Raw genomic sequence first — 26,052 nt, 5'->3', positions numbered from 1 at the left:
GCTGAATTGTTGGAAACCCAAACAGCATTCAGCGCCAAGGGGGAAAATGCCTGAATCTGAAAAGGAACCAAGAGAAATTGTACCAGGGAAAGGAGATGGGAATGGAAAACAAGTTCCCAGAGTATCTCTGTCAACAAGCATGTAGAGTCTTTATTACTAGAATATGCAGAATCCTGTGGGAATTGCTACATATTTTCTTTTTTTTTCCTTTTGCCTTAACTCTTCCCTTGCCAGTCCTTCCCTGGCTGGTTGAAATGCTTCAGAGAGGGAGAGGGGCTGTCCCATCCAGAAGCCACTCAACAGCAGGCCTCAGGAGCTGCACTCCTCGCAGTGACAGGAGAGGATGTACCGGTAGGTGGCCGTGAGTCGCATGCCCCCAGAGCAGCGCAGCCTCAGTGCCTTCAGTTTGGACGTCTGGGGCCGGCAGCAGTGACAGGAGGAGCGGAAGGGCTGCTTGAGGACAGTGCTGAAGGAGACCAAGGGCTCGGAGCGTGACGCCTGGCTGCAGTGCCCCTCGCACCGGGCCAGGAGTACCATCTGGGGAGAGAAAAGAAGTGGTTACCCCCACTAGGGAAGCCAAAACTTTAGCCAGGTCCTGCAGCATCCTTTAAAAGGTCCTAACACCCCTGGCTGGATGAGTTCCTGCTGGAGGAGACCAGTGGCTCTCAACCCTCGTCACATATCGGAATCACCTGGCAAATTTGCTTTTTTTTTTTTTTTCATCATTTTAAAGTTTACTTTAAAAATGTAAATATCTCCCAATATTTAACAGGTAAAGAAAATAGAATACTGGTTTATTTTATGTGGTTGTTTTATTTTCCAAGTAATACTGATCAAAAATATTTACACACCTACTTTTAAGTCCACAGTTTAGCACGCTTATTTGTATGGCTTTAGAGTTATAGCACAAGATAGTTACAGTAAGGATTGGGAGAAAAGATTCATTCAAAACAAAGCCTGATATAATATATACATATTTTTCTCTGTATTTTAAATACATTAATTTTTTTTCACTTTGTTCCTCTTTTTTTTTCCAGATCTTTATTGGAGTATAATTGCTTTACAGTGTTGTGTTAGTTTCCGCTGTACAACAAAGCGAATCAGTTGTATTTGTACATATATCCCCATATCCCCTCCCTCTTGAGCCTTCCTCCCACCCTCCCTATCCCACCCCTCCAGGTCATCACCAAGCATCAAGCTCATCTCCCTGTGCTATGCAGCAGCTTCCCACCAGCCATCCATTTTACACTTGGTAATTAAATGCATTAATTTTTAAATGATGCTCATCTTTTTTCCATCTGGTGGTAAAACACTAGTGCAACTTTTCATCAAAATGAAGTTTACCACAAATATAAATGAATTTTCCCAATTGAAAATGGCCCTTCAGCTGCCATTATATGAAATTTCCCAGCCCACGTGAAAAAGAATTGGTAGCTGTCATTATAAGCAAAAATATAAAGTACTATAGCATCACCTGGACTGCTGCAAATTTGCTTTTAAAATGTCAACACCCAGGCCCCATCTCAGATGAAGTGAATTAAAATCGTTTGGGGTTGAGCCTAGGCTTTCGTGGTTTTCCAGGCTCTTTAGGTGATTCTGAAGTGCACTGAGGGTTTAGAACCACTGGGCTCGGCCCACCACCACGATGTGCAAACAAAAACCGAAGAACAAAAGAAATTTCTACTGACAGGTGGTAGTCTACCATTGGCCCCATGCCAGTTCTATTAGTCTCAAAATGTAGAAAGTCATTCCAAATTGCATTAAAGAATGACTACAGAAAAAAGGAATTTGCTATGTGCAGGGAATTACTAAAGAAAAGGAATATGGTTTCTGAAGAAGAAAAAGAGGATAACTAAGTGATACTTAGGAAGAAATATTCTGGGCACTACAACTTAAAACAAGAGAATGAAATAGAAACAGGGTATGTTTTGAGGACCTGGAATCACACTTCTGGGCTTATACACTGAAGGAGCCTGAGATCTGTGCAATCGAGTTTCCAGTGTCATTTAGGGCAAATATTAGGATGCATTCCTTCTGATCATCTCCATTTCCAAAGGTAGGTTAGGATGATAATAAAGCTCGGGTTGAAGTAGCAGAGGTTGTGTGTTCTTTACAGTGGCTCTTAATGTGGCTTTAGTAAGCAGATCCTTTAAGAATAGGATGCAAACTGCCAAAGTTCTCCCCCAAGCAATGGACATAAGCACACACTTTATATTTTGCATATAGATTAAAGGGATGGAGCAGAGGCTTATTTAGGTATCCCATACATAAATGGTATCCTGGGAGTGGCAGTCATGGGTGAGGTAGGGTGGGCAGCTTAATTCATTAAGTTATACAACTCTATACTTTGGGGCATAGAAGATGGGAGAACCCTGAGATTATTGGTCTATGTTTTTGTGGGAGGGTCTTGCTTGGTGAATTCCATATTAAGCGATAGAGAAAAAGTTGCCCTATATTCCAGAATCCACAACAAGAACATAAAAAGTAGAACTACTCAAATAAAAGATTAAAAGGTACATAAATATGCATGAAACTGTTTGACATTTACCTCATGGTATTTTAGGAATTGGCAATTATTATTGAAAACTCACCAGCTGTTATCTCTGATAACATCCTATAGGACAGAATTTAATGCCCAAGAATTAAAAGAAGAAAATGGCCTGCCCCTCTTTCCAAAAGGAAGAGAAGATGACTTCTGGTAATTATAGGTCACTCACATCATTATCTGAAAAGATACTGGGATGAATGCAGCAATCTCTTTAGCAACCAACAAGAGAATATGGAAACAATTAGCAGGGCTTGGTGAAGAATAAGTCGGACTTGACCTACTGATTTATTTTCTTTGAAAGGTCACAGAGGCAGGGAGAAAATGGTAGCTGTAAGTCATTTTGATTTTATTAAAGCTTCAATTCTATCCTGCCTGCTCTTCACATCGATAGGGAAAATAGACATGATCTGAAATGGGTTTTGAGAGATTATGCCATAGGTTTATGTCACACAGGCCATCCCTGTGTGCCTGCCCCATCCCTCTAATGAGAGAGAGAGAGTTCAAGGTCTTCCCAGTCCCTTCTCACTCTTGCTAGTACATGGGAATAGCTCCTTGATATCTCACTTTGGAGTAATGTTAAATTTGTTCATCTCTAATGTGGATCATCTATTAGGCGGATTCAGCAGTTCTTCAAAGAATCACCTCCCCAGATGGAGTCTTTAGAGATCCAGTTTCTGTCTGGATGGACATAGCTAACCTGTGCCAACAGACTTCATTCAGAAAGCAAAGACATGGCAGTGCGTCGTACCCAAATGATACACGTACAGGTGAACCAAATGCTGCCCTTGAATGACCAGGCAACTAGCACTGTCCATAATATGACCAAGTCAGCAATCTACGGCCATTAGTAGAACTAACCTAATAGTGATTTCACTAAAAGTCTTCAAGGTCTCAAGCTCCACCTTCAGCTCATCCTGAAGGACAAGAATGCCAGCACTGAAGACTCTGGGGCCACCTCCAATGGGTCCCTCTTCCTCAGGAGCTGGACTTTCTGGGCAAGGAGAATGCAGAGACGTGTACAGTAAACACCTTCAGTGGCTGCGCCCAGCCTTCAGAATAAAATCCAACATCCTGAACAGGCATTAAGGCCCTCCATGACCTGGATTTCACATATCTTTCTAGCCTCACCGACAACTGTTCTCATTCTCATCACCCACTCTCTATTTGAATGAAGCTTAATTACTTCAGAGTCCATGGAACTGCCCTGAATTTCCCTGCTTCTTGCCTTTGCCTTTCCTCTCTCAGGAATGTCCTTTTCTCCTGGCTGTACTTAATGAAATCCCAACTATCCTCCATTGCCAAATTAAAATGCCCTCTCCTGCAAGAAGACACTATGAAACAAGTATCTGGCCCTTGATGTTCTCAGCATACATGCAAATCCCCTCTCTGGGAGATTCCCAGTACAGTTGACCCTTGAATAACATGGAGAGTCAAGGACACAAATCCTCATTGTGTTCCAAAATCTGCATATAATTTACACTTGGCCGTCCCTATCTACGGTTCCACATCCGAGGATACAACCAGCCACAGATCATGTAGTATCATAATATTTGCTGTTGAAAAAATTCCTCATGTAAGTGGACGCATGCAATTCAAAGCCATGTTGTTCAAAGTTCAAGTGTATATAGATTCCATCTCAAAGCTGGAAGCTATATCAAAATCTAGCCCTGTTTTGTGTGTGTGTTGGAGGAGTCAAGCAGGGGGTTTGGAAGATAAGATCCATGAATGAGTGTCGTTAAGGAATGGAAGGGATAAATACCTGCTTCCCAGATTCACTCTTGATATTCACATTTTAGTCTCTGCCATGACTCATCTATGTTACAGATTTAATGAACAATGTCTGACCTCTTCCAGACCAGAGCTTCTCAAACTGTAATGTGCATGTAAATCAGCTGAGGATCTTGTTAAAGTGCAGATTGTGCTTTAGGAGTTCTGGGTGAGGCCAGAGATTCTGCGTTTCTTGCAAGATTCTGGTTGATGTCGGCACTGCTGTGCTAACGTCCACACTTTGAGTAGCAAGGCTCTGGACCTGTTAAAGTTCAAGAGGCTCCGCTCTAGATACATCACTAGATAGTGATTATTTAGCTAATAATACTGATGGCAGCTAACATTTATTGAGCGCTTACAACGTTTAATCTCATTTAATTCTCATAACAATCCTATGTGAAAGGTACTACTATTATCTGTACTGTTATTACAGATGAGGAAACTGAGGCTTTAGAGAGTTTAAGTAAATTGCCCAAACTCACAAAACTGGTAAAAGGCAGCACTGAAGTCAAACCGAGGTCTGTCTAAAAGCAGACCTCTGGTCTAAATCACTATAATATCCTGCCTCCTGATATTAAGATGCTTTCCTGAGACATGTGCCAACTCACACCCTATTTTAACCTAATTTAACCTGCCTCTGGGAGTCATAACCATATCATAACCACATGAGTCTGATCTTTTTCCTATGGGCTTCTTGGGACACATCATCACAATCTCCAAACTGAATCTTCTAAGAATCATGGCAGTCCTAAATAACATCTCCTCCACTGTCAAGACCCTCCCCCAGCTCTATCCCCCAGTGATCTGAGGACTCCTAGGGACGCCCAGAAATTCATTGGACGGTACCACATACTAACTCCTTAATCAATTCGTCCTTCAGTTCAATAAACCTTTGACGCTTTCAAACATCTGTTCACCTATTCACACATTGGCCCCCAGTTTATGGTCAATGCACATTCCTCATACGTAGGTGACTTGGCTGTATTTTATTAACTCCTCTGCATTTTGCACTGCGCTTAACTGCTCTTGATGGAGAGCATACACACTGCTCCATTATCAAATCAAGAAATGAATTTTTTTGGACAAAGAAGCCACATAGAGCTGCACCACTAGAGGAGTGGGTTCAATAGGTGGTTATTGCTCATACAAACATCTATTGACTTTTCACGGCTCAGCTGGGTGTCAGATGCATGTTATCTGCTTTTGGTCCAGTTTAATTTTTGCTATCTTATGATCCCCCCAACAAGTGGCTTGATGCTAGGAAGCCAGGCACCTTCTCCAGCACCCCCTTTGTATCCCCCCAACCTTGTAGTCACTTGGCTCTAGCTGGATGTGATATCTGGTTCCTTTTAACACAAACTGCTGGGTTCAGAGTATTTGGTCAAGGATAAACTCTTTCATGTTCTAATCTGATTTCCATGTGCTGAGGCTAAGAGTAATGGAAGGTCCTTGGGTAATAATAAAAGAATAGTATTGATAATGATATATAACATGTATTGAATGTTTACAAGGCTCCAGGCACTGTGTCAAGCCCTTCACAGGCAACTTAATACTTAACAGCTATTTCAAAAGGTAAACTCTCCTCATTTTACAAATTAAGAAATTCAAAGGCAGAGGATAAGTTACCGGCCTGAACTCACATAGCTGTACAATGGAGGGCCAGGATTCTGAACTAAGACAGCCTGATTCCTGAGCTCTCTCTCCTAACCACAGTGCTATACTCTTAGGCCATGAAAGTCAGCCTTTCAAGCCCTTGAGTTTCATAAGATGCTAAAGTAGGTCACAGGCAAGTTCAGGCTACACTGTGAGGGTTGTAGCCAGCTGTGATTCCTGGGTCGAGACCAAGGACTGCTCCTGGAGACCTCAGGCTCCTGCTCTCTCTGGTGACCTACAGTTCATAGACAGTTATCTCTTTTGCTGCAATACACAACTGTCTTCTGAGTGAGAGAAAAGCCAAACACAGATGGTTTCCATCACCGCTTGTTGAAAGACTCGCTATCTCCAAAGCCACTTTCTTTTCCTGTCATTCGGAGCCCCTGTGAATTCCTGGCTCAGGCCATGCTCTCCATCACTATCAGAATAAAGACCCACCTGTCCCATCCTAGAATAGACTTTTGGCTATTTTACCTCGGTCAAGTGAGAAACATATTTTGCCTTTTTCACAGCAGTGAACACTGTGCATCTCTTATTCCATGACACCCCTTGAAGCACCCCACCTTTCTCCTCAGGAACATGAGTCTCCTCTGCTTCTCCCACTCCTCACCTCACCAGCACCCTCAAAAGGTGACTGTTCAACTCATCTCCAGAGACCCAGGCCAACCTCCAAAGGGTCTGTGCCAGGTGGCTGAGGGCCTCCGCAAAATGGCAAGCAGAAGAATGAAGGGGTCGTGGGAGGTGGTGAGAGCTCTGGGAGGGTGGGAGGGAACTCTGCAGACTCCACCAAGTAGCCGGTCCCTTCACTCTGGTTACAACTCAAACTGACCTGAAGAGACCTTTGCACACAGAACGCTTCCCTTCCCTTCTCTCCCCCATTTACTTGTACGCATTATGAGGGCAAAAACGTGGTCCGTGTTTTCTTCTACTTTTGTGCCTCAACTGCCCACCACAGTATAAGCTTGTTCCTTTTTTTTTTAGAAAAAATCAAGTCATATCTGCACAGTAGTCAATTGTGCTATAAACTCAATATTCCCGACTCCCCTCGTTTCTCCTACCACGCTGTGAGCTTCGTGTGGGCAGCACTAGGAGATGACTTGAGGATCCTAACCAACCCCTCTCAACCCTGAGGCTCAGCCCTGCACATGACGGGTCCCCTTTCCTCAGGGGATTTCCCCAGGCTTTGTGTCCCGAACCGTCTTCCTCCTTCTTCTTTGTGCCGCCCCCCCACCACCACCACCTGCTCCTGTGGCCCTTCAGAGTTCAGACGACCACATGCCCTGGCTCCCCGCTCCTGGCTTGGGGCCACCATCTTCTACTCCTCACCCGACTCAAACTTCACAGGCCTGCCCTGCTGGTTCACGTTCCCAGCCTCGCTTCCTGAAAACCCCTCCCTGGCTAGAATCCAGAACGCACCCCTCCAATCCCTCCTTCCTCCGCTCACCTGGGAAGGGAGGTCAGACAGCAGGATCTGTTTCTCTCTGACTCTGATCCCCCTTTTTAGCAGCCAGCACAGTGGCTTACATTGACTTTGCCCTTCTGCGTGCTGCCCCACCCTCGCCAGGCTTCTGTGTTAAACAAGAACCGCATGTGAGGTTCATTTTCCTAATCCTTTAAGGCTATAGGAGATCCCGATAGTTATTGAGGTTTCAGTGGTGACTGAAATAGAAAAGTGAGTCTAAACACCTGTCCAGTTTATAACTTCATCATCGAGATCATACTATCATTGATTCATGTCTATTATATGCCGAACACTAGGCTGGATGCGTTACAAATATTATCACCAATACCCATACCCGCACTTTTAGGGAGACAGCATTAGCTCCATTTTAGGAAGAAACTGAGGCCCTAAAGAATGACTTCACTTTCCCCTAAGTCACCCATTTGGCAAACTGTGGAGCTGGAATTTGAAAGCAGGTCTCTCTTACTTCAAAGCCTGGGATGTCAGTTCCCTGAAATGTTCCCCAGACAGCTCATTTCCACTAACCGCTGATCCTTTGCTTGTTTGCTCTACCACCTTTACTAAAAATTTCAGTGAAGACTGTCAATGAAGCTTTCACTCCCGCAGTGTTTTGTACCCAATCCTAGGAGGTGTTACCACTGAAAGCCACCAGGCACATCCTGATCTGTGGCCACACAGACCTCCTTCGTGGACCACTGTGGCCAGTCTTTTCTGCCTGACTGCATCTTGGCCCTTTCCTGAATTGCTAGGAGATGGGTGACAGGCCCCGGGGTCTTGCCAGTTGCAAGTTCAGAGTGAGGGGAAATAGACAGTCTCATGGAAGGCTCCCAGAAAAGCTTTCACTACTATTTTTATTTTTCTACAAAGATTGCTGAGTGTAAGTCATTATTTTCAACAGACTAGACATTGAGCCTGGACTTCTAAATAGTGGCTCCCATTTGCAGCAACGTGGGTGGACCTAGAGATTATCATACTAAGTGATGTAAGTCAGAAAGAGAAATACAAATACCATATGATATCACTTATATGTGGAATCTAAAATATGACACAAAGGAATCTATGAAACAGAAACAGACTCGCAGACGTAGAGAACAGACTTGTGGTTGTCCAGGGGGAGGAAGGGTAAGGGAGGGAAGGATTAAGAGTTTGGGATTAGCAGAGGCAAACTATTATATATAGGATGGATAAACAACAAGGTTCTACTGTACAGCACAGGGAACTATATTCAATATCCTGTGACAAATCACAATGGAAAAGAATATATATATAACTGAGTCACTTTGCTGTACAGAAGAAATTAACACAATATTGTAAATCAACTATACTTCAATAAATTTTTTTAAAAAAATAATAAAAAATAAATAGTGGCTCCTACACTCTATTTGCATTCCTCCCATAGGAAAAGCCAAGTGAAACATGAATGAATTGAATGAAATGAATGAAAGATGAATTGAAAGATACATGCTCCGAGGCAGACATTGCGATTCCTGGGGTAAATGACATCGAACAATCTACTTAATACTTCCTTCAGGTTTCAGTTTTCCTTACCAGTTAAAATAGGAATGATAATGCTTTCCATCAGAGGTTTGTCAGCAACAATTAGATCATATAGTATGAGGTGCCTGATACCTATCAGGTGTTCAAGCAGATGCTCTACCTTCCCTGAGCCTGGGTCACATGCTCCCCTTTATCTGTCTTCCCAAGACCAGACACTGGATAAATGGGAGTCCGGAAGCATTAACAATTGACAGGCAAACAGTAGTAAATAATGGCCTTTGAACTTCATGTTGAGGGGAAATTTTTGCATAGAGGAAAAATCCACTCTAGTGTCCTCTTTGCAAAATCCCCCATTGGTTTTTTCTGAGACACAGGCTATATATTTTATCCCAAGTGTGTAAAGATGAATAATTTTGCTAAGTGAGACCCATTAGAGAGAAAACCAGCCCGAGTCTGCGAGAGTTAAGAATTATAGAATATCTCAAAATGAAAAACAGTTTTTGTTCCTGGGTACATAGAGAAAATCTAATCCAGAAAAGGTCTGGGTAGTTGAGATTCTGCCAGGCATATTTTATGGCCAAGGAAGATAGGTTTATAATTGCAAGCACCATTTACATAAAACTATTGTTACATTTGGGATCGTTTGGGATGTTTGAAAACATTGTTCCCATGAAATTACAAACATTTCTCTACAATCACAATTTTGCACTATTTATCATGGTATTCTGGAAGAAACAGAGGTGAACAAAGGTAGACTGAAGTCTATTTCTAGGACTCATGCTCAAGCACTGTGAGTTTGTTGGGTTCGAGTTAAGGATATCTCTTTTTTGAGCTTTCCTTAACCAATGTAATCATTGCTAAGGCACCCCTCCATCATTTCATCAAATCTTTCCAGATTGTTCTTTAGTTTTTAGAGATGCTCCAATTTTTCTGTTCCTTCCTATCATCACATGAACACGTTCTTTGAAATAATTTTATTTTCTTTCCTTTTAAAAAAATTTTATTTATTTTTGGTCATGCTGCGCGGCATGTGGGGTCTTAGCTCCCCAACCAGGATGGAACCCACACCCCCTGCAGTGGAAGCACGGAGTCTTAACCACTGGACTGATGGGGAAGTCCCTGAAATAATTTTATTATTATTTTTTTTAAAGAACCATAATTATAGAGGACAAGTCAGCAGAGGAAGAAATCATCCATGGAATAAGAAACACTAAATACAAGTGCTCTCTGTAGGGGGAGTGGAGGAGAAACTAATAATTGCTCTAGTCAACCTCACCTCAGGCCCTCAGTTTCTGAGCAATCACAGTTGTAAAAACATGTCCTATCTTTTTTTCTCAATTTCTTTTACATTTTTTTCCTAAGAAGGGATTGTAGGCTTGCAAAAATTTGTTTATCTATTTACTCTTTTTGTTGTTGTTGTTCAACACGTACAAATAAGAACCAGGAAGTTTGGATTAAAGTGAGTTGACCCAAATTCTGATCTCCCTAAGCTAAAACAAGCCATCATCATTGAGCTATAATCAGAGAAGTTATGGAAATTTTAAAGGCAGACAGAGTTGTAATGTTTTAAAATGGAGGGTAGAGCCATTAAGTTACATGGTCTCAATTTTAGCGGTTGATATTACCCAAACTACTTAATTATACTAGTAATTAAAAAATACTTGCCATATGAGAATATTTAAGTAGTTCTAGTCTCAGGACTGGAAGTGAAAATCTCTGAGGTTGGGCTAAACAAATTCTTATTTACCAAATGTGGGCAAATTTCATTCATGTGACTATTTGGGGACAGTGACAGTCCTGAGAAGTCTTCTATTTTTTCCCCTAGTATGTGCCTCCCTTCTGGGTGGTCCATGTGTCTGGCCACTCTTGGTGGCCTTCGAAGCATGGTATTCCTTCATACACCCCGTCTCAACACTAAGATATCACTTTTGTCTGTGAAAAAATATATATATATATAATCTACTCCAAACAAGAAAGACTCGAATAATCAAGATAGAAATGATATCAAAATGCCATTTCTCTTTTGAAATCATTTTAACATAAACATGGCAGGTAGAGAAAGGCATGGACCAGGAAACTCTTTGAAGAGCTCCCCCAAGAAGTACATTTCACTGCTCAATCATATTTCTTGTATTCCCTTCCTCTTTATTGCTGGGGGAGGTAGAAACAGTTACAATAACCTATAGACGCCATTTTTCTTTCTTGAAAAAGGACACCACTGCTCATCAATTTCCCTAGCTGGGACGAAACACACCCCTCCAACCTTGCGCCTAGCAACGATTTTATGGTGAGAAACTTCCAGCCCTTCCTACTGACTTTGAGCAGCCTGAAAAGAGAGAAGCTGGCTGGGTGTGTACATGGTCAATTAGGCAGCTTTACTGACAAAAGCTCAAAGCATGGTGGGAAACCCTAAGAGCGTGATTCTCTGGCAAGCCCTGTGAGTCAGCCATATCGTCCTCCATCTTTTGACAAAGGAATAGGGCTTCTCTGCCTTGATCTTACCTTGGAACTACACTTGTACAACGGGTGACTGATAGAATCGACATAGTGGTGCCTCATGCAGCGTCGAGGATCGGAGTCCATCATGAATGAGCTGTCTGTTTTGCTGTCTGTATCTCCCATCAGTGCCAGCAGGGAGAGCATAGAAAAGGATGCAGCTAGTACATGATTTCTCATTGTTGTAAGGGAAAACTTCTCAAGAGGTAACAGCAGAGGGAGGCAGAGGACTAAAAATTGGAAATGCCTTCACCTCCTAGGCTCCAGTTCCTTTCAAGGAAAGGGCAGGATCTGGTTGGAGCTTCCTGGTTGTCATTGTCCTTTGTATGCCGGAGTTTCGTCTTACTTTCTGCACCCGCAATCCATCACCACTGTATCTGCTGCACAGCTGGAATGAAAACAGAAATTATTTTCCCCAGAAACATTCCCCAGAAAAACGAATGGAACCGTGGAGGTACTGAGTAGAAATTTTCCATGTCATTTTGAGTGGAGAACATTGGTTTCTAGAGTGTCATTAGCATAAGCTGTCATCCATTTCATGCCCCTCCCCCATAGCTTATGGTACATCTTTATAATCATTTGGAGGTGGACACAATGGTTTAATGGAAGCATGTGTTGACTTTAATTGCTGGAGTCCACGTTCCTAGGAGCAAGGATAGTTTGAACCCATAGTCAAGATTAAACATGTGGTTCTGGCCATACCATAACTCAGTAGGGTGGTCTCATCCTTATCCCTGGCTGGTGTAGGGGAGAGGGTCTATACAGTTCCTCAGTAAGCCTTGATGTCAATGTCAGCTTACAGGGCTAGAGAGGAGGCAAGTCAGCACTAACAAACACAAGTCGTATCCCACAGGAAGGAAGTACGTTTTCCATGTCTAAGTCCAACCCACCCATCCACCTAGTTTTCCACTTCTGCACTCCAGGTTCATCCTGTTTTTCTGTGAAGCCCTGTGCCACCCAGCATCAATGATAAGCTGCATCGGAAATACACATTATGTGGACTGGCCTCCAGTGCGGTTAACGCAACACATGTGTATTTGCCAACAGACGCATACATTTCTGAAGAGCCTTTGTAACCCAAGCACATGGTATAATTTGAAAAAGTAAGTGGTTGTTGGGGCAGAGACTTATCATTAAAGTGGGATCATGCCATACCTGAAATGTGCCTTGTTCTCTTAAGCATATACCTCTTGGACAAAGGACTTGGGTCCAGAATCTCCTCAAATCACCTCACTAACCTCACTCCCCAAGGCATGGCCAACACTATCACACCGGCAAAAAGAGCGCATCAAAAATATTTTCAAACATTTAGGGAAATTGGGGGACTTGACATTACATCTAAAACGAAAGGAACACAATAATTAAAGCTTCAGGAAAACTTTCAAAGTTGTTTCAGATAAAAGGTTATTTTGCTTCATAGTACAACCTTTTTTTAAGCGTCTTAATCATGGACAGTCTGAACAAACAGGACAAAGCATTGATAAGATGAAGAAGTTCAAGTACATATAAGTCAATTAGTTTTGTTCTAATATAGTGGCCGCAGACCCCCTTAACCTCAGTTTGGCTGTCTTGCGAGTGTACGGCCAGGGGATTCCAGGAGGAAAAAGTGTGTGTGACACAGGGCTGTTTCAGAGTGGAGCATCCCTGGCAGTGGGAAAACTTCAGCATGCGTGTTTCAGGGAACCCCTCTAAATCACAGGAAGGGCAGGGAACAGTAATGAGGGGACCCATCTGGACTCTAGCACTCCAGCCCCGGTTTCCTCATCTGTAGAATAGGGGAGTTGGGAAAAATGGCGTCTGCAGTCCTCTCTTTCTGTAAAACGCCAATATTTTAGATACTTATGGATTCAGTTACCTCCATCTCCATATGCAGAAGATAATCCTAAAGTTGAGGACACTATATTGCCATGAACTTTGCACCACTTTCCTTTATGTGCATGCTAACGGCAACGGCTCACTAAAATTGATGAAAACTGAGCTTAAAGCTCCAAATCAGCAAAGGATGCAGAAGAGCATTTTTGTTTTCTTTTCAGCTGCATATTCTAAGTTTTCCTCTGCACATTACATTGAAACTCAGCAAGCTTCACCTCAAAGAGCCAGAGCTTTCTTGGGTTCCATGTTCAGAGGCTTCAGTATTACTGACCATTTCCCGAGTTTGAACATGACTATATTTTCCCAAGTGGTTATCTGTCTCTTTGAAGCCTTAATGAGCCTCCAAAAGAGAATTTATTAGATTTCTCCTTTCACCACTCCAGTCTACAGATATTTCCCCCAGGAGTCAATGGCAAGCGGATGAAGGGGGAAAGCAGACATTTCAGTCCTAACCTTCCCTCTCCACTGCAGACAACTTCTTTTCAGAGTCCTGGCCAGGAGATATGGTTAAATGAGCAAAGCAAATGAATGAAAAACATGCATAGCATGATGGTAAAAACAAGCAACGACATTGACAACAAAACCCTGTATACTTGTATGTACGGTTGTATGTGTTGGCACCTGCGTTTACTCCACAGAAAAGGAAATATGATCGGCCCTTAAATGTAGAAGATGGGCACCCTCACCCATCTAAGAGAAATGAAAATTAAAGTACTTTGAAATACTTTGTTCAACCAGTCAGATTTACAAAAATTCCAAAGTCCAGTCATGCACCTTGTCGGCAAGGCTGTGGGAAAACAGGCCTGTTTTGGAGAAAGTACAGTAAAAAGTGGTACAAATTCTGTAGAAGCCAATTTGGTGATACCTATGAAAATTGAAAATGTATATAATTTAGACCCAGCAATTTCACTTTGGAGAACTATCCTATATGTGAGATCACACAAGCATATGGTTATTCACTACAGCATTGGTTGTCATAGCACAAAATTGGAAACAGCACAAAATTTCCATTAGTAGGGAACTGGTTAAATATATTATGCAACATTCATACAATCGAATATTATGCAACTCTATAAAGAAGGATGCAGAAGCTCTACTGATTTGTGTTAAAACAAGGAGGGATAAGAATGTATATTTGTGTTAATTTGTATTTACATAGAGAAGCTCTGGAAGGATATGCAAGAAACTATACAGTTAGTGACCTGTGGGATTTGTAGGACAGGCATGAGAGAAAGACTTTTCACTGTATATCTTTTTTTTAAATTTGTAGATGTCTGAACTTGTGAATGTGTTGCCTATCCAAAATTTCATTAAAAAATAATTGCATTCTCTTTTCAAATCAAAGCTTGGCTTAAAAATAGTAATTAAGTTAATGGATGTTTAATGTTTGTGCCAGTTTGAGTATTTTAATAGTATTAAATTTTTATTCCTTATAAATATGGGAAGACATGCTAGTCTCTTAGTGAAACCTTCTTCCAGGTAGACCATTTTGTTCTTGTGCACTACTGCCACCTAGTAGCAACATTCTGAATTGCAAGCACAGTTAAAATTTTTTTTCCTGAAAGGTGAATAAAATAGTTTTGCAAGCAAATGTTATGATATTTACACTGATAAAGAGCTAGTTAATGTCACACAAAATGTAACTTTATTATCTGATTTTCTCTTTAAAGATGATAAGCTGAACCCAGAAGTAGTAATAAAGATAAAGTATAAAAGAATGACAGAAGAAATATTGCTTCACTGCTAATAAGAAACAGATTTTTCATTTCAACACGCTCATAATGCATGATACTTTTTGTTCTGTTGTTATGTTAAACTCTGAAATGAGAATGCCAGCAACAGTGTAAATATGCCACAGAACTCACAGAATCCTCGAAGCATAAAGGTATGAGCCTTGCAACATAACATTGGGATTTTTGCCTTGTGTTCAAATTGAATGAACCAACACTGTTGTGTTGAAGAAGAAAGAAACAGAATGCTCAAGAAAAGCGTGATGTTTATTAAGTCAAGTTGCCTTAACATTGTGTTGGTCCAGATGTGCACAGGTGAGGGTGTGCAGAGTGCCCTGGGAAGCACGCACAGAGGAAGATCAGGAATAAAGGAAGTTTACATCACTTGAGATCCCCATTTTATGCCAGCCTAGGGGTATCTATGTCTGTCTTGTAGGAGCTTCTGTCATTTTTCCCAAAATTAAGTTAATTCTAACCTATTTTAATTTTGTTAAAGCCACATAGCATAAAAATCAAATGCTGCCTATCAAGACTTAGAACCTCGGCCCAGCCAGTGATGGATTGAGTGAGAAAGCGATTCTTTTGTTGAACTCAGTAGACCTGGGCTGCTCTGTGCTCCGGGTACAGTCTCTGAGACATGGACTTGGCCGATGTACAGAGCCCACATTCTAATAGCTCCAATGTGGAGCCTCTGCCGGCAGGAGAGGCACGTAGGCTGGCGTGCCCGACTTTGGAGCTACCCTCCAAACGATACCAGTGGAAAAGAACAACTGGTGCCCAGATTTCCCCACCTGTCATTCTCAGCGAAATAATATAGCAGAGCTTACAGTGGGCCCAGCCTCCTGGGTGAGAGATGGTGTTGTGTCCACAGATCAGCTCACTCTTGGGCTGACCTTCTGCCTGGCAAAGGGTAAAGTGCTGGTTTCACACAAGTTATTCCAGCAACTGGCTAAGACAAGTGGCATGTGCCAAGAGTGGCCTTATTCGCGCCCTGCTTGCCAGACAGGGGAGAGCGGTGCTCAGAATCCATCTCTCTCCAGTGGGCTGTTTTCATATAATACACGCAGGTATTACCTCCCGGGGCTTATTTCTGCAAATATATACTTAACACATATTCATTGAGTACCTACTATGTGTTTCCTTTTGCTGTATCAGATGAAATTTAAGGGTCAAGGGGGAAAATAGGTCCTATTCTGGTTCCCTCTTCCAGCTCACTGCATCCACAAGCAAAGAGTCTTGGCCCGTTGTTTCCCTGAGTAATTTGTTTTGGACATGCTGATGAACTCACTTAACATCTAATTCATACGCAATATCCATCGCATCATCTCTAAGATCTAGTTAAGCAGATGAAATCAAGTGACTGAGGAATGACATCAGTGTGCCAGACAGAATTATTTGATATTTGCTATCATTTAAAACAATCATAGCAGGCAAGAGTAAGGTAAAAATGGCAGAACATAAAGCCTCTCTCAAAGGAATTGCAAAAAAAAAAAAAAAAACCAAAACACAAAAAACCCAGAGATTGAAATGTGGAAGAAAGCTTGCCACTAGATAATACGTCATACTGGGATTAGAAAAGCAAGAAACTCAAAGTCTCATCAGAGAGTGTGAAGTGCTAAGTAGCCCCTTCCCAGGAACTCATAGAATTCCAACTGGATCTAGTCAACTAGATGCCTTGGAGAATAAGTCAGATGCCTCTTCCCAAGGCACTTAATTTATAAATTGTAAACAGCATGTTGGATTTTAGAAAGCATCCCATGTGCTCAATGAGTGGTTTTTGATATTATTCCTATCTGGCAGCACGTCGGTAGCAACCAAGAAGCCAAGCCGGGCTGCCCCAGAGGCAGCGGTCCTGACCACACACGCTGCCAGCCCTCCAGCCTGCCAGCCCCAGGTATCTCCAAGGATAGGCAGCCACAAGGTCAGAGAGGAGGGAGCAGCTCCTGCCCCATCCTCTCACGGTGTCTGTTCTACAATTAGAGGTGGCAGAGTGTGGGAGGCAATGCCTGCTCCCAAAGAGCCATCTTAGGATAAAGAAGACATCCTTGGGATTAAACAACAGTTCTCCAGTCTGGGATAGTCTGTTTTCTCCCAGCCTGAATTACTAGGCAGGCATGGCCAGACTCAGCAGTGATGGTGATGGGGGAAGAAAAGAGATAGGAGAAATAAAGGGGAAGGAGAAATAGAGCCCAGGAAAGAAGCAATCAATCACAAGCCTGGGTAAAGAAGGGTGTGAAAAAGAAGGACTGGGAATAGAAGTAATTTCTGGCCAGCTGTCCAGTGGCCCCACCTGTGTGTGTGTGTCCTTGGATTGAATAGTTTTACTGTCTGGGGCAGGACTGGTGTGGGAGGACTGGACCTTGAGACTGACTGAAACTCCAAATCCCTATTTTTCAGGAAATCCAGAGGAACCTCTCATTGTGATCCACACTCCCACCTACATACAAGTTTCATCTCTTCCTCCCCAAACCCATTTCTAGCCTGTGTCCCATGTCCCGGTTTTTTGCATTCATTTGTCAGAAACATTAGATAACTATTTCACAACCTTCTGAAACCTGAAGAGCGTTCTACAGATGTCTGCTCTGGTGGAAGGAAGGCTGATCTGAGGAGCCACAAGCTCTGAGCCCTACCTTTCCGTCATTAGCTGGGTGATCTTGAGCAAGTCACTTGCCTTCTCTGGGGCTCAGTTTTCTCATTTGCAAAATGAAAGGACTGGTCTAGAGGTTTCTATGGTTCTATCCATTGCTGACATTCTCTAACTCTACCCAAGCTTCTCAGAGTACACACCTGTTTGGGGGCTACACGTTCCCCAAAGAAATCCGGCAGAAAGAGTTCCTTCCTTACTTAAGAAGTTAATGATCACAGAAAAGTTCAAACAAGTTCTGATGTGGTGCCTAAGCCAAAATTTGAAGCCCAAGCTATAAGTTTTTGCCCCTTGATGAGGTCAGATTGGTGCCCCGAAATAAAAATAGCTCTTAATAACCAGTTGACTTGGTGTTTGGATGGACTAAATATGGTTTATAAATTAATAACGTGTCGTTAATAATAGGAAGCAGTTAGAGAGGATACTTAAGCAGTTCTTATTTCTCTTAAAGCTTTCTTAAAATTTGTAGTGTTTCTTTCCAGTCTCCACCAGACGGGGGGAGGAGAAAGGCGAATAGTAGTCAATCACAGTAGAATTAAACTTCTTTCAATTGATGATGATGATGATATAGGCTGAGTTCAACCCTCTTGCACTTTCCTTGTGAATGACTCTTATTCCTAACAGATAGAGCCGCAGAGCCTCATGGCCTAGTGGGGCCATTTGTGACGCTTTGGTTCAGGATAGAAGGGAAAGATTGGTTAGGAGAGTTTTCTTCTCTGCAGATGTGGTTAAGAGCAAGGCACTCGGCTTGGTAAAGCATCTATGGAAACTTCGTGCTAGGGTTCCTGAAGCTCTAGGTTGGGACTTGGGTCTAAAAGAGTTGCCCATTGGGTCTGGGGCTTGGATCCTGTGCTGGGCTTCTGCAGGCTTCTATTGTTTTCATCAAAAGACTCATTCTGAGTTCTTAATGGTTGACATAACTGACTTTTAAAGAACAAACCTTGCATAAATTGGAAATGACCGAGGCTGATTACCCATGTGTCAGGAAGCAGGATACGGCTGAAGTCTTTTCCTCTGGGGGTTTGGATTATTTCTGTAAATCTACCACTACACTGAAAACTGCAACTGATATGGTGATGAGCTGTCAGAAAAGGCTTAGGGGTGGCCTTTCTGTGGTGCCAAAAATCAACAATAGCCCTAAACATGGAGTCCCCTTCCATCCTTTCACCAATAATAGGAAGAGAGGATGCCACAAAAGAAGTAACAGAAGAGATGGAAGAAGGATTATTTTTATGTTTCACATCTGCCACTGCCCTTCCAATGATTTCAAATAGCAAAATTCCAGAAAGGGAAGGTTCCCTCTATGTCACCCACTCCATCCCAGGAAGCGGGTTTCACATGAGGAATGAGACACACTCTACCACTCACCTCGTGTAAGACCCTTTGGAAGGAAAGCAGGAGAGTTCTGAGACACCCAACGCAGGGCACTTGGTCTTGCCAAAACACAAATGTACACTCTCCCTGTGGAAAAGAAAAGTTGCCCAGGTGTTCTGAGGACCCTGGTGCTGATGTAATTTGACACTTGCTCTGCCACTGGTTGCTGGCTGGCGGTGGTATGGCCTTAGGAGATGAGAGGTAACCAATGTTAGCTCAGGGTACAAGCTCCCTTTCACCCTGGAGCCAAATGAGTATGTTGGCTTTTCTTCAAAGTGTCCAGCAAAGTGTTTCCAAAGCTGCATTTGAATCTCCTCACCCACGACAGCATTTTGGAATGGTGGGTAGTGATCTCACCTAACAGCTGTAGAGCCCTTAGTTAGAAATTGGGCATAAACAATAGAGCAACTCAGTATTTCCATTCCCCATTCAGTTTGCGTTTTCTGCCCCATGATGGGACTTGAATACTGAATTCCATCCTGTGGCAATCTGGAACCAACACTTGTGGACAAAGCCTCAGGCATGTCAAAGGGGTAAGGTTAAAGCATGGGGGACTCTACTCAGTGTTCTGTAATAATCTATATGGGAAAAGGATCTGAAAAAGAGTGGGTATATATATACACACACACACATATATATATGTAAATGTATAACGGAATCACTTTGCTGTGCACCTGAAACTAACACAACATTGTAAATCAACTATACTCCAATAAAAATTTTTACAAAAATTTTTTAAAAAGCCAATCACATTCAAATATGTTTCCCGCTATTGTTAATCACCCTGAACTTATTGGGCTTTTGGTTTTCTGTTCGTATTTTGCTTTGCTTAAACCATGCACACTCTGGCTACGTCTTTTGATTGCCAGTTCTCCGTGACACTTCTATTCTGCAGCCTTTGGATTTCAAACCCCAAAAGAAAAATTTTAATTCTGAAAAGAAGTCATTTCCCATAACTTGGGGGGAAATCACAGAAATGTATCAAGTCCTTAAATATGGCCCGGTGCTTTAAAGAAAAATTAGACTTTGATTAAGAACGGGATTTCTTTGACTCTTCACATCCATATTAAGAATGTGTGTGCCTACATTTTGCTTAGAGTTAAGGAAAGGGGGTACTTTTCTCACTGTAGAAGTTGACTTCCTTTTCTAATGTCAAGTAAAGAAGGCAACTTCAGAGTTCAAACCCCTCTTCCTGGAAGGGAGTAGGTGAAATTAAGAGAAGCTCCCCGTTCTGAAATTGTGCTATTTGAAAATCTCCAGTGGCAGATTTTAAACATCAAAAATAATCATTCCTCCTTCTCTTTTGTTACTTCTCCATGGCCTGCTCTTTTCCTATTTTTATTTCCTATTGATGGAAGGATGGAAGGGGATTCCATCTTTAGGGCTATTGTTGGTGGGTGGCCCTACAGAAGGGTCACCCCTGAGCATTTTCTGACAGCTCATCAACTTTTTCAAATGTATTAACCTGTTGCCCTTTCATTTTTAATGAATACGGCAATTGGTTGGATCACAGCTTAAAAGAAAAAGTTGGGACCAAGCCAGGCCTTGGAAGAGGGAAAATGGGATGAAGAAATTCTTAGCTTTTGTAGAAAAACAAAAAGAAAAATGTATCTACTGCAAATCCTATAGAACTGTTTAAAGCTATAGTTCACGTTCATGTGCAGATTTGGACATGGGGGTGAAATGGACTCTAATTGGATGAATTCCTGATTCGAAGCATGAGGGATATATTGCCTCCTAAAGTTACCCATTCTTTGCATTTTCTGAGTCAGCAGCCTTCTAACAAGAAAGTAGTTGTCCCAGACTGTGAACCTCATCCAGGGTGTTACGTTCTATTGAAAATGGGTCTAGCGGGTGTGACTCTCAGCAATTATAGGCTCACCCATCAGACGCTGAGACCCTCTGATGAAGGGGGACAGTAAGTTTGAATGGCACCAAGCAAACTATTGCTAGACGCACAAGAAAAAAGCTTTGCAGATGTGAGAGCAGCTGGCATCAGAAAGAATGCCATCGGCGCAATCTTCCTCAAAAACTCAAATGTGTGGGTGTGTGAATTTGCAGCGCGCAACCTGCGCAGCCAAGCCAGTACCAGCCTCTCCCACCCCGCTGCACATGCACAGGGGTTTCGGCAGGGTTCCCCACCCTTTGTTTTCTCCTGGAGGCAAACACAGACGTTTATGACTGCTGATCTGAAGGGTGAGGAGTGGGTACTACCAGCTGGAATGTTGCCACTGGCAGGGGCAGACAGGAAAATAGGAAGGCTCTTAATGTCCTCCCAAAGAAAACCTTTGATGGACAAAAGAGTGGTTGTATTTTTACCCTCTCTCTTCATGCTGCCAGGCGTCTTTAAATAGATTCTGTAGCCTAGGGACTTGTATGGAATAATTCATATTAAAACCCAAGAAGTGGCAGAGGAGGGGAGTTGGTTCTTTCTTCTCTTTCTTTTCTTTCCCTTCTTTTTTTTCCCTTCTTGTCAAGCTAACAGGAAAAGACTCATTTTAATTCAGCTGTGTGAGTTCAATTTTTCCTTTAGGGTCTTTTAATGAACTTTAGCTAATTCGGAAAAGACTACCAAAGCCCCCAGGAAAAGAAAAGGAGTAGGAAGCTGCATTGTAGAGTGCTCCTTAATACCTTTTGGTCCCGAGGACATAAGCAGCATCTCTTAAGGATGCTGAGCAGAGGGGGTTGCATGAGGCTCTTAAATGGGAATGTCTAATTGAGAAGTCCAGTGCCTTCCATTTGCAACTCATAAACCGATCTGTTGTTCTGCTCTTAAAAGAAAGAAAAAAAAAAAGAAAAAATCCTCCCCATCTCCCCAGCCCCATGCATTTTTAGTTCGGCTCAACCCGGGATCCATTTCTCCCGTCTCCCTTTCACAAAACGGGCTTCATAAAGACATTCAGGCCCGCGCTAGCCAAATTAAAAGTCCCATCTGTCCTTCTTTTTCCTTGGGAAGGGAAGGATGTGGGAAGGACAGAGAAAGGGGGCGGGGCAGGGCCCAAGGATCCAGGGAGCTTTGTTTCAAGTCACTTGTCTCTCTCCCTGAAACAGAGAATAACCACATTTCTCTTAATGTAGGCCGAAGTGCATCCGGGCGTTCCCATAGCACTCCCACCCCCGGCCCTTTGCCGGAGATGTGCGGGTCACTGTGATGGTATGTTGGTCCCTGCCAACCCGGGTCACTCCAGCTCTGCTCTCAGCAGCCTAAAGGGCAGCCCAAGCCATGAGGCTGCTCCTCTCTGCGAGTGGGTTCAGGCTCGGGGCGCTCTAAAAAGACCCCCGATCCTATCAGCCCGGCAAAGCTGTTGCCAAGAATGACATCCTGGGAATACTATGGAGATGGGGAGACCTCATGGGCTGTTGTCCCCGGATGGAACAGGACCCAGGCTGTCTGGAAAACAGGCAGAGCAAAGAGCAAGCTCACAATGGAAGGAGCTCAGGCGAGGGGAAAAGGGGGCGGGGTGGGAGTGGTGGAGAGCAAAGAAAAGCCACATGCCACCCAGGAAGATTCCAGGGAGGGCAGGAGGAGGTGGTGGAGGAAGAACTTGCAGGAAACAAGTACCCAGACATGGCACTGCCAGTCTAGCGGGATTCTTTTCTGAATTAGATTATGCGAAAGAAAGAGGGGAAATATATAGCCTGCCAGCTGTTCAAAGGCTTACAACCTTGCTTTTATTGTCCGGGTAAGTTGGTGAGGTGGGGCATCAGAGGAATTCCAAACATACCATCCCAGAGAAATTTTAATATGTTCCACAGTGTCATACACGAAGAGGAAATGACAGCTGATCACAGCCAGGGCAGGCCACAGCAATCTGGGCCTCGGAGCTCACCCGCCCTCCCACGGCCCAGCTTCCCTCCTCTGCTTTAGCTCTTCTCCGTTCTGCCACCTGCCGCCCCATCCCTCCCGCTCCCACCAGCTCAGTCAGGGGGCCTGGACAAAGTCGCCTTAGCTGACTGTCATGGGAAGAGGTGAGGATGGCCTGAAAGGCCGCTGGCCAAGAAACTGAGGGCTGGCTAGGGTGAGTCAGGCCCCCCAGGGAGTCAGAGGCATTTTAATTCAACCATGGGGGATTATCTGCTGATAAGGACCAAATCAAGGACTCTGGTGATGCTGTCTTCAGGGTTTTCGCCCCCAGTAACCTACCCGAGTCAGAAAACCCAAGATCGGATTATTCGAAAGCAACGCTGATAGTGGCTCTGACGGAGACCTGGGTTTGGGGAACAACTTCCGGCAATTTCTTCCCAGGGGCCTCTTGAATTTAGGCCAGGCCCAGAGGTCATTGGTTTCGATCCTGGGGGCGGGGGGGTGGGACAAGTAAGTGGTGGGAGACAGTGACTGCATCTTCCTCCACGCATGTTTCTAATTCAATGATTCAGCAAGTGGCCCTGATGTCCGTCACTGAGTAGGTGACTCACAGCCATCCCTGATACAGACAGCACGTGGTCCTTTCCAAAGGGGGCTCAAGGGAGCAGAGAAAGGATAAACTGCCCCTTTTCCAGGCTTCTCCTACCCAGGAAAGAAAGATCCAGGCTGTGTTAGCTGTGACTGACGTGTCCCCAGGATCCAGTGATAAAAGCCTAAGCGGAACTCCTTTATCACACATGGAAAGAAAACCCACCGATAAACGACAATCATTTCCAGTAAATCTGGGTACCAGCAGATATTTGAAATGGTTCTTTCTAACAAGGAACTCATTGACCATTTTACCCTCTGGCCAAGTCCATTTCAGTTCCAAAATCTAACTGGAGATGGCATACAGACTGAGAATTAGGGTGCGGGACAATGTCTCATTCACCTTTGAATCTATCAGGACTAGCATAACTTATTGAAAGAATGATGGTACGAATAATTAACCAATAAGAATAATAGTGCTTGAATTGTGAGTTCTTAAAATACAGTAAAAATTGCCGGCCACCACTGGTGGCTATAATTCCGAGAAACTCGCCACATTTTTCAAGGACCGAGGAAAATAAATGAGTTGGAAATTGTTAAATGTATTGAAAAATGATTTATTTTCCCCTTGACAGTGTCTTTGGAACTCGAATTAAGATTGAAAACTCCACAGGCGTGTTTCCATCTGTGGGTGTCAGCTGCTTGGTACATGGTCATCAAGAAGGCTTCAGCCAGCTCTCCTTTTACCTGCACCAAAAGTGTTTTAAAGTAAATGATGCAAAACATTGCATTTTGTGTTCTGACACTCTCATATAATGGTCTGAATAATAGTTTGAGAAAATTGTTTTGATTCGGCTAAATGCTTTGTTAACAGCAGTAGTTTAAAGTTGTACAGCAATAGAATCCATGGTATCTTTTCAGAATAAATAAATCTTTCTTGGATAATGACAATCCCAAAGTTGTAAATTAGCCCATTCAAAAGCCAGATTTTCATTCAACAATGCTTGTTAGGTTAGTTATAGAGAAAATCAGAAGAGTTTCCCATAAACCAAGTTCCTGATGAATATTGGTCTCTAGGAACCTAAAAGTTTACTTTCAGAAGCCAGAGTGGTAAGACAGAAAAATGGGCAGATATTTGCATTTGGTCAAAACACACAATTGAGAAGCATTTTGTAGTCCCCACTGCATTTGGTAGCCGCCTAGAGCCAACTCTGCATTTTAGGCATCTCTACATTTTCAAGTGCACCTGGTATTTAAGGTTATGTGTTGGAGCAATTTGCCAACGTTGGCTCCTTGTAATTAAAACACACTAATATCATAAATGAAAAGAGACATGTTTCACAGCCTCCATATCTGCTATTCATGACAGTTAAAGAGCATAGAACACGGGACTCCCATCTTGTCAAGTAGCTTCCTTTCCTGCACCTGAATCTCAGCAGAGAAGGGAGGATACCTCTTTCATGCAGGTTTATCTCGGCTCCTTGTTTACAATGAGCCTCAGTTACAGGGTGTTCTGAGTCATTAACATTCTGTACACAGACAAACTTCCTGTCCCCCAAGAAAGAGTTATGCTCAGGCCTCCTACAGCCCAATTGTTCATTTAAAGACAGAACTTGTATTCAGGAGCTTGCAAGAACCCTCCAAATATTCCTCAGGTGTTTGTAGGAGTCATTCCTACAGGTCCTGGTCCCTGTGCTGGTGGGAGCATCCTTTCCCGGTCACTGCTTGGACAGGGTAGCATCGGTCGGGCTGCAGGGACAAGCTGATTACTAAAAATAACCCTTTGCAATAAGGCCAAGGCAAACAGCATGCATTTCCTCGGACTTTTTGCCCAATCAAAATCCTATAGTAAACCCATCCTCCTCTCTCCCCGGCGCTCCTGACCGCATTTATGGAAGTGAAGATCTTGCAAGTTGGGAGAAAGGTGCAAAGGAACAGGATTCCTGCAAAGCGTGACACAGAAAGCTAGAAATAAATGTTGCCTATTGTTTGAAGTCATTCTAAGCACTCCGGCAGAGCCCAGGCAGGAGATCAGCAGCATACATAAGTAGTAATAAAAGTAAACAGTGCGCTTTTAAACTTGCAGGCTTGCCGGCGTTCATAGTGCCCCCATTGTAAGAGGGATGAGGGCGGCGGGGAAGATACTGGGGCTCCAGGAATCCATGTCGGCGAGTAGCGGCTTCTCAGTCTCCTTTCACGGGGTCGAATATAAGAACCATTACAAAGTTACATCTAACTACGCAGAGTTTGAAAATCCAATCTCTTTCAGTCAAACCAAAAGAGATTTTCCAGTCCCTCTGCGAGGCTCCCCTGCTCTGTCACCGACTTCAAAGACCCGTTCATTTACAAAACACAATGCTAGCACACTACAGATTAATGCAAATTCAATTAATGCAAATTTAAGTGGTATTTAAAGGTTGTCTCTTTGTCTGAGAGGAGGATGAAATGCTCGCTTTGGAAAGAAGTAATTTCCTAGGCAAGCCGTCAGCGCTGTTTTCCTGCTTACCTTGGGGGAAAACGCAGGGCTCCTTTCTCCCCAGACTTTTCTGAGAGCTAGAAAGAGGTCCTGTTACTTCCAAATGCTTTTGTTCTTCTGTCCCTCTGTCACATGGCTTG

General features: G+C 43.2%; 1 protein-coding gene across 1 annotated transcript; it reads right to left on the bottom strand.

The window, feature by feature from the left end:
• Positions 1–268: 268 nt before the first annotated feature.
• Positions 269–26,052, bottom strand: NDP (norrin cystine knot growth factor NDP). The gene is made up of 3 exons (XM_057718989.1): positions 25,943–26,052; positions 11,430–11,811; positions 269–537 (listed from the first exon to the last, which is right to left on the bottom strand). The coding sequence occupies exons 2-3, from the start codon at positions 11,601–11,603 to the stop codon at positions 310–312; spliced, it is 402 nt and encodes a 133-aa protein (XP_057574972.1). The 5' UTR covers positions 11,604–11,811; positions 25,943–26,052; the 3' UTR covers positions 269–309.

This window comes from Hippopotamus amphibius, chromosome X (assembly GCF_030028045.1).
Source record: "Hippopotamus amphibius kiboko isolate mHipAmp2 chromosome X, mHipAmp2.hap2, whole genome shotgun sequence".
Lineage (NCBI taxonomy): Eukaryota > Metazoa > Chordata > Mammalia > Artiodactyla > Hippopotamidae > Hippopotamus > Hippopotamus amphibius.
This window is presented reverse-complemented; position numbering and strand designations above follow the sequence as displayed.

Bases quoted from the DNA above. Each gene is read 5' to 3' on its own strand.
- NDP (XM_057718989.1), bottom strand. From the start codon at position 11,603: ATGAGAAATCATGTACTAGCTGCATCCTTTTCTATGCTCTCCCTGCTG. The intron at 538-11,429 runs GTAAGATCAAGG...TTCTCTCCCCAG, and splicing joins TGTACAAGTGTAGTTCCAAG to ATGGTACTCCTGGCCCGGTG.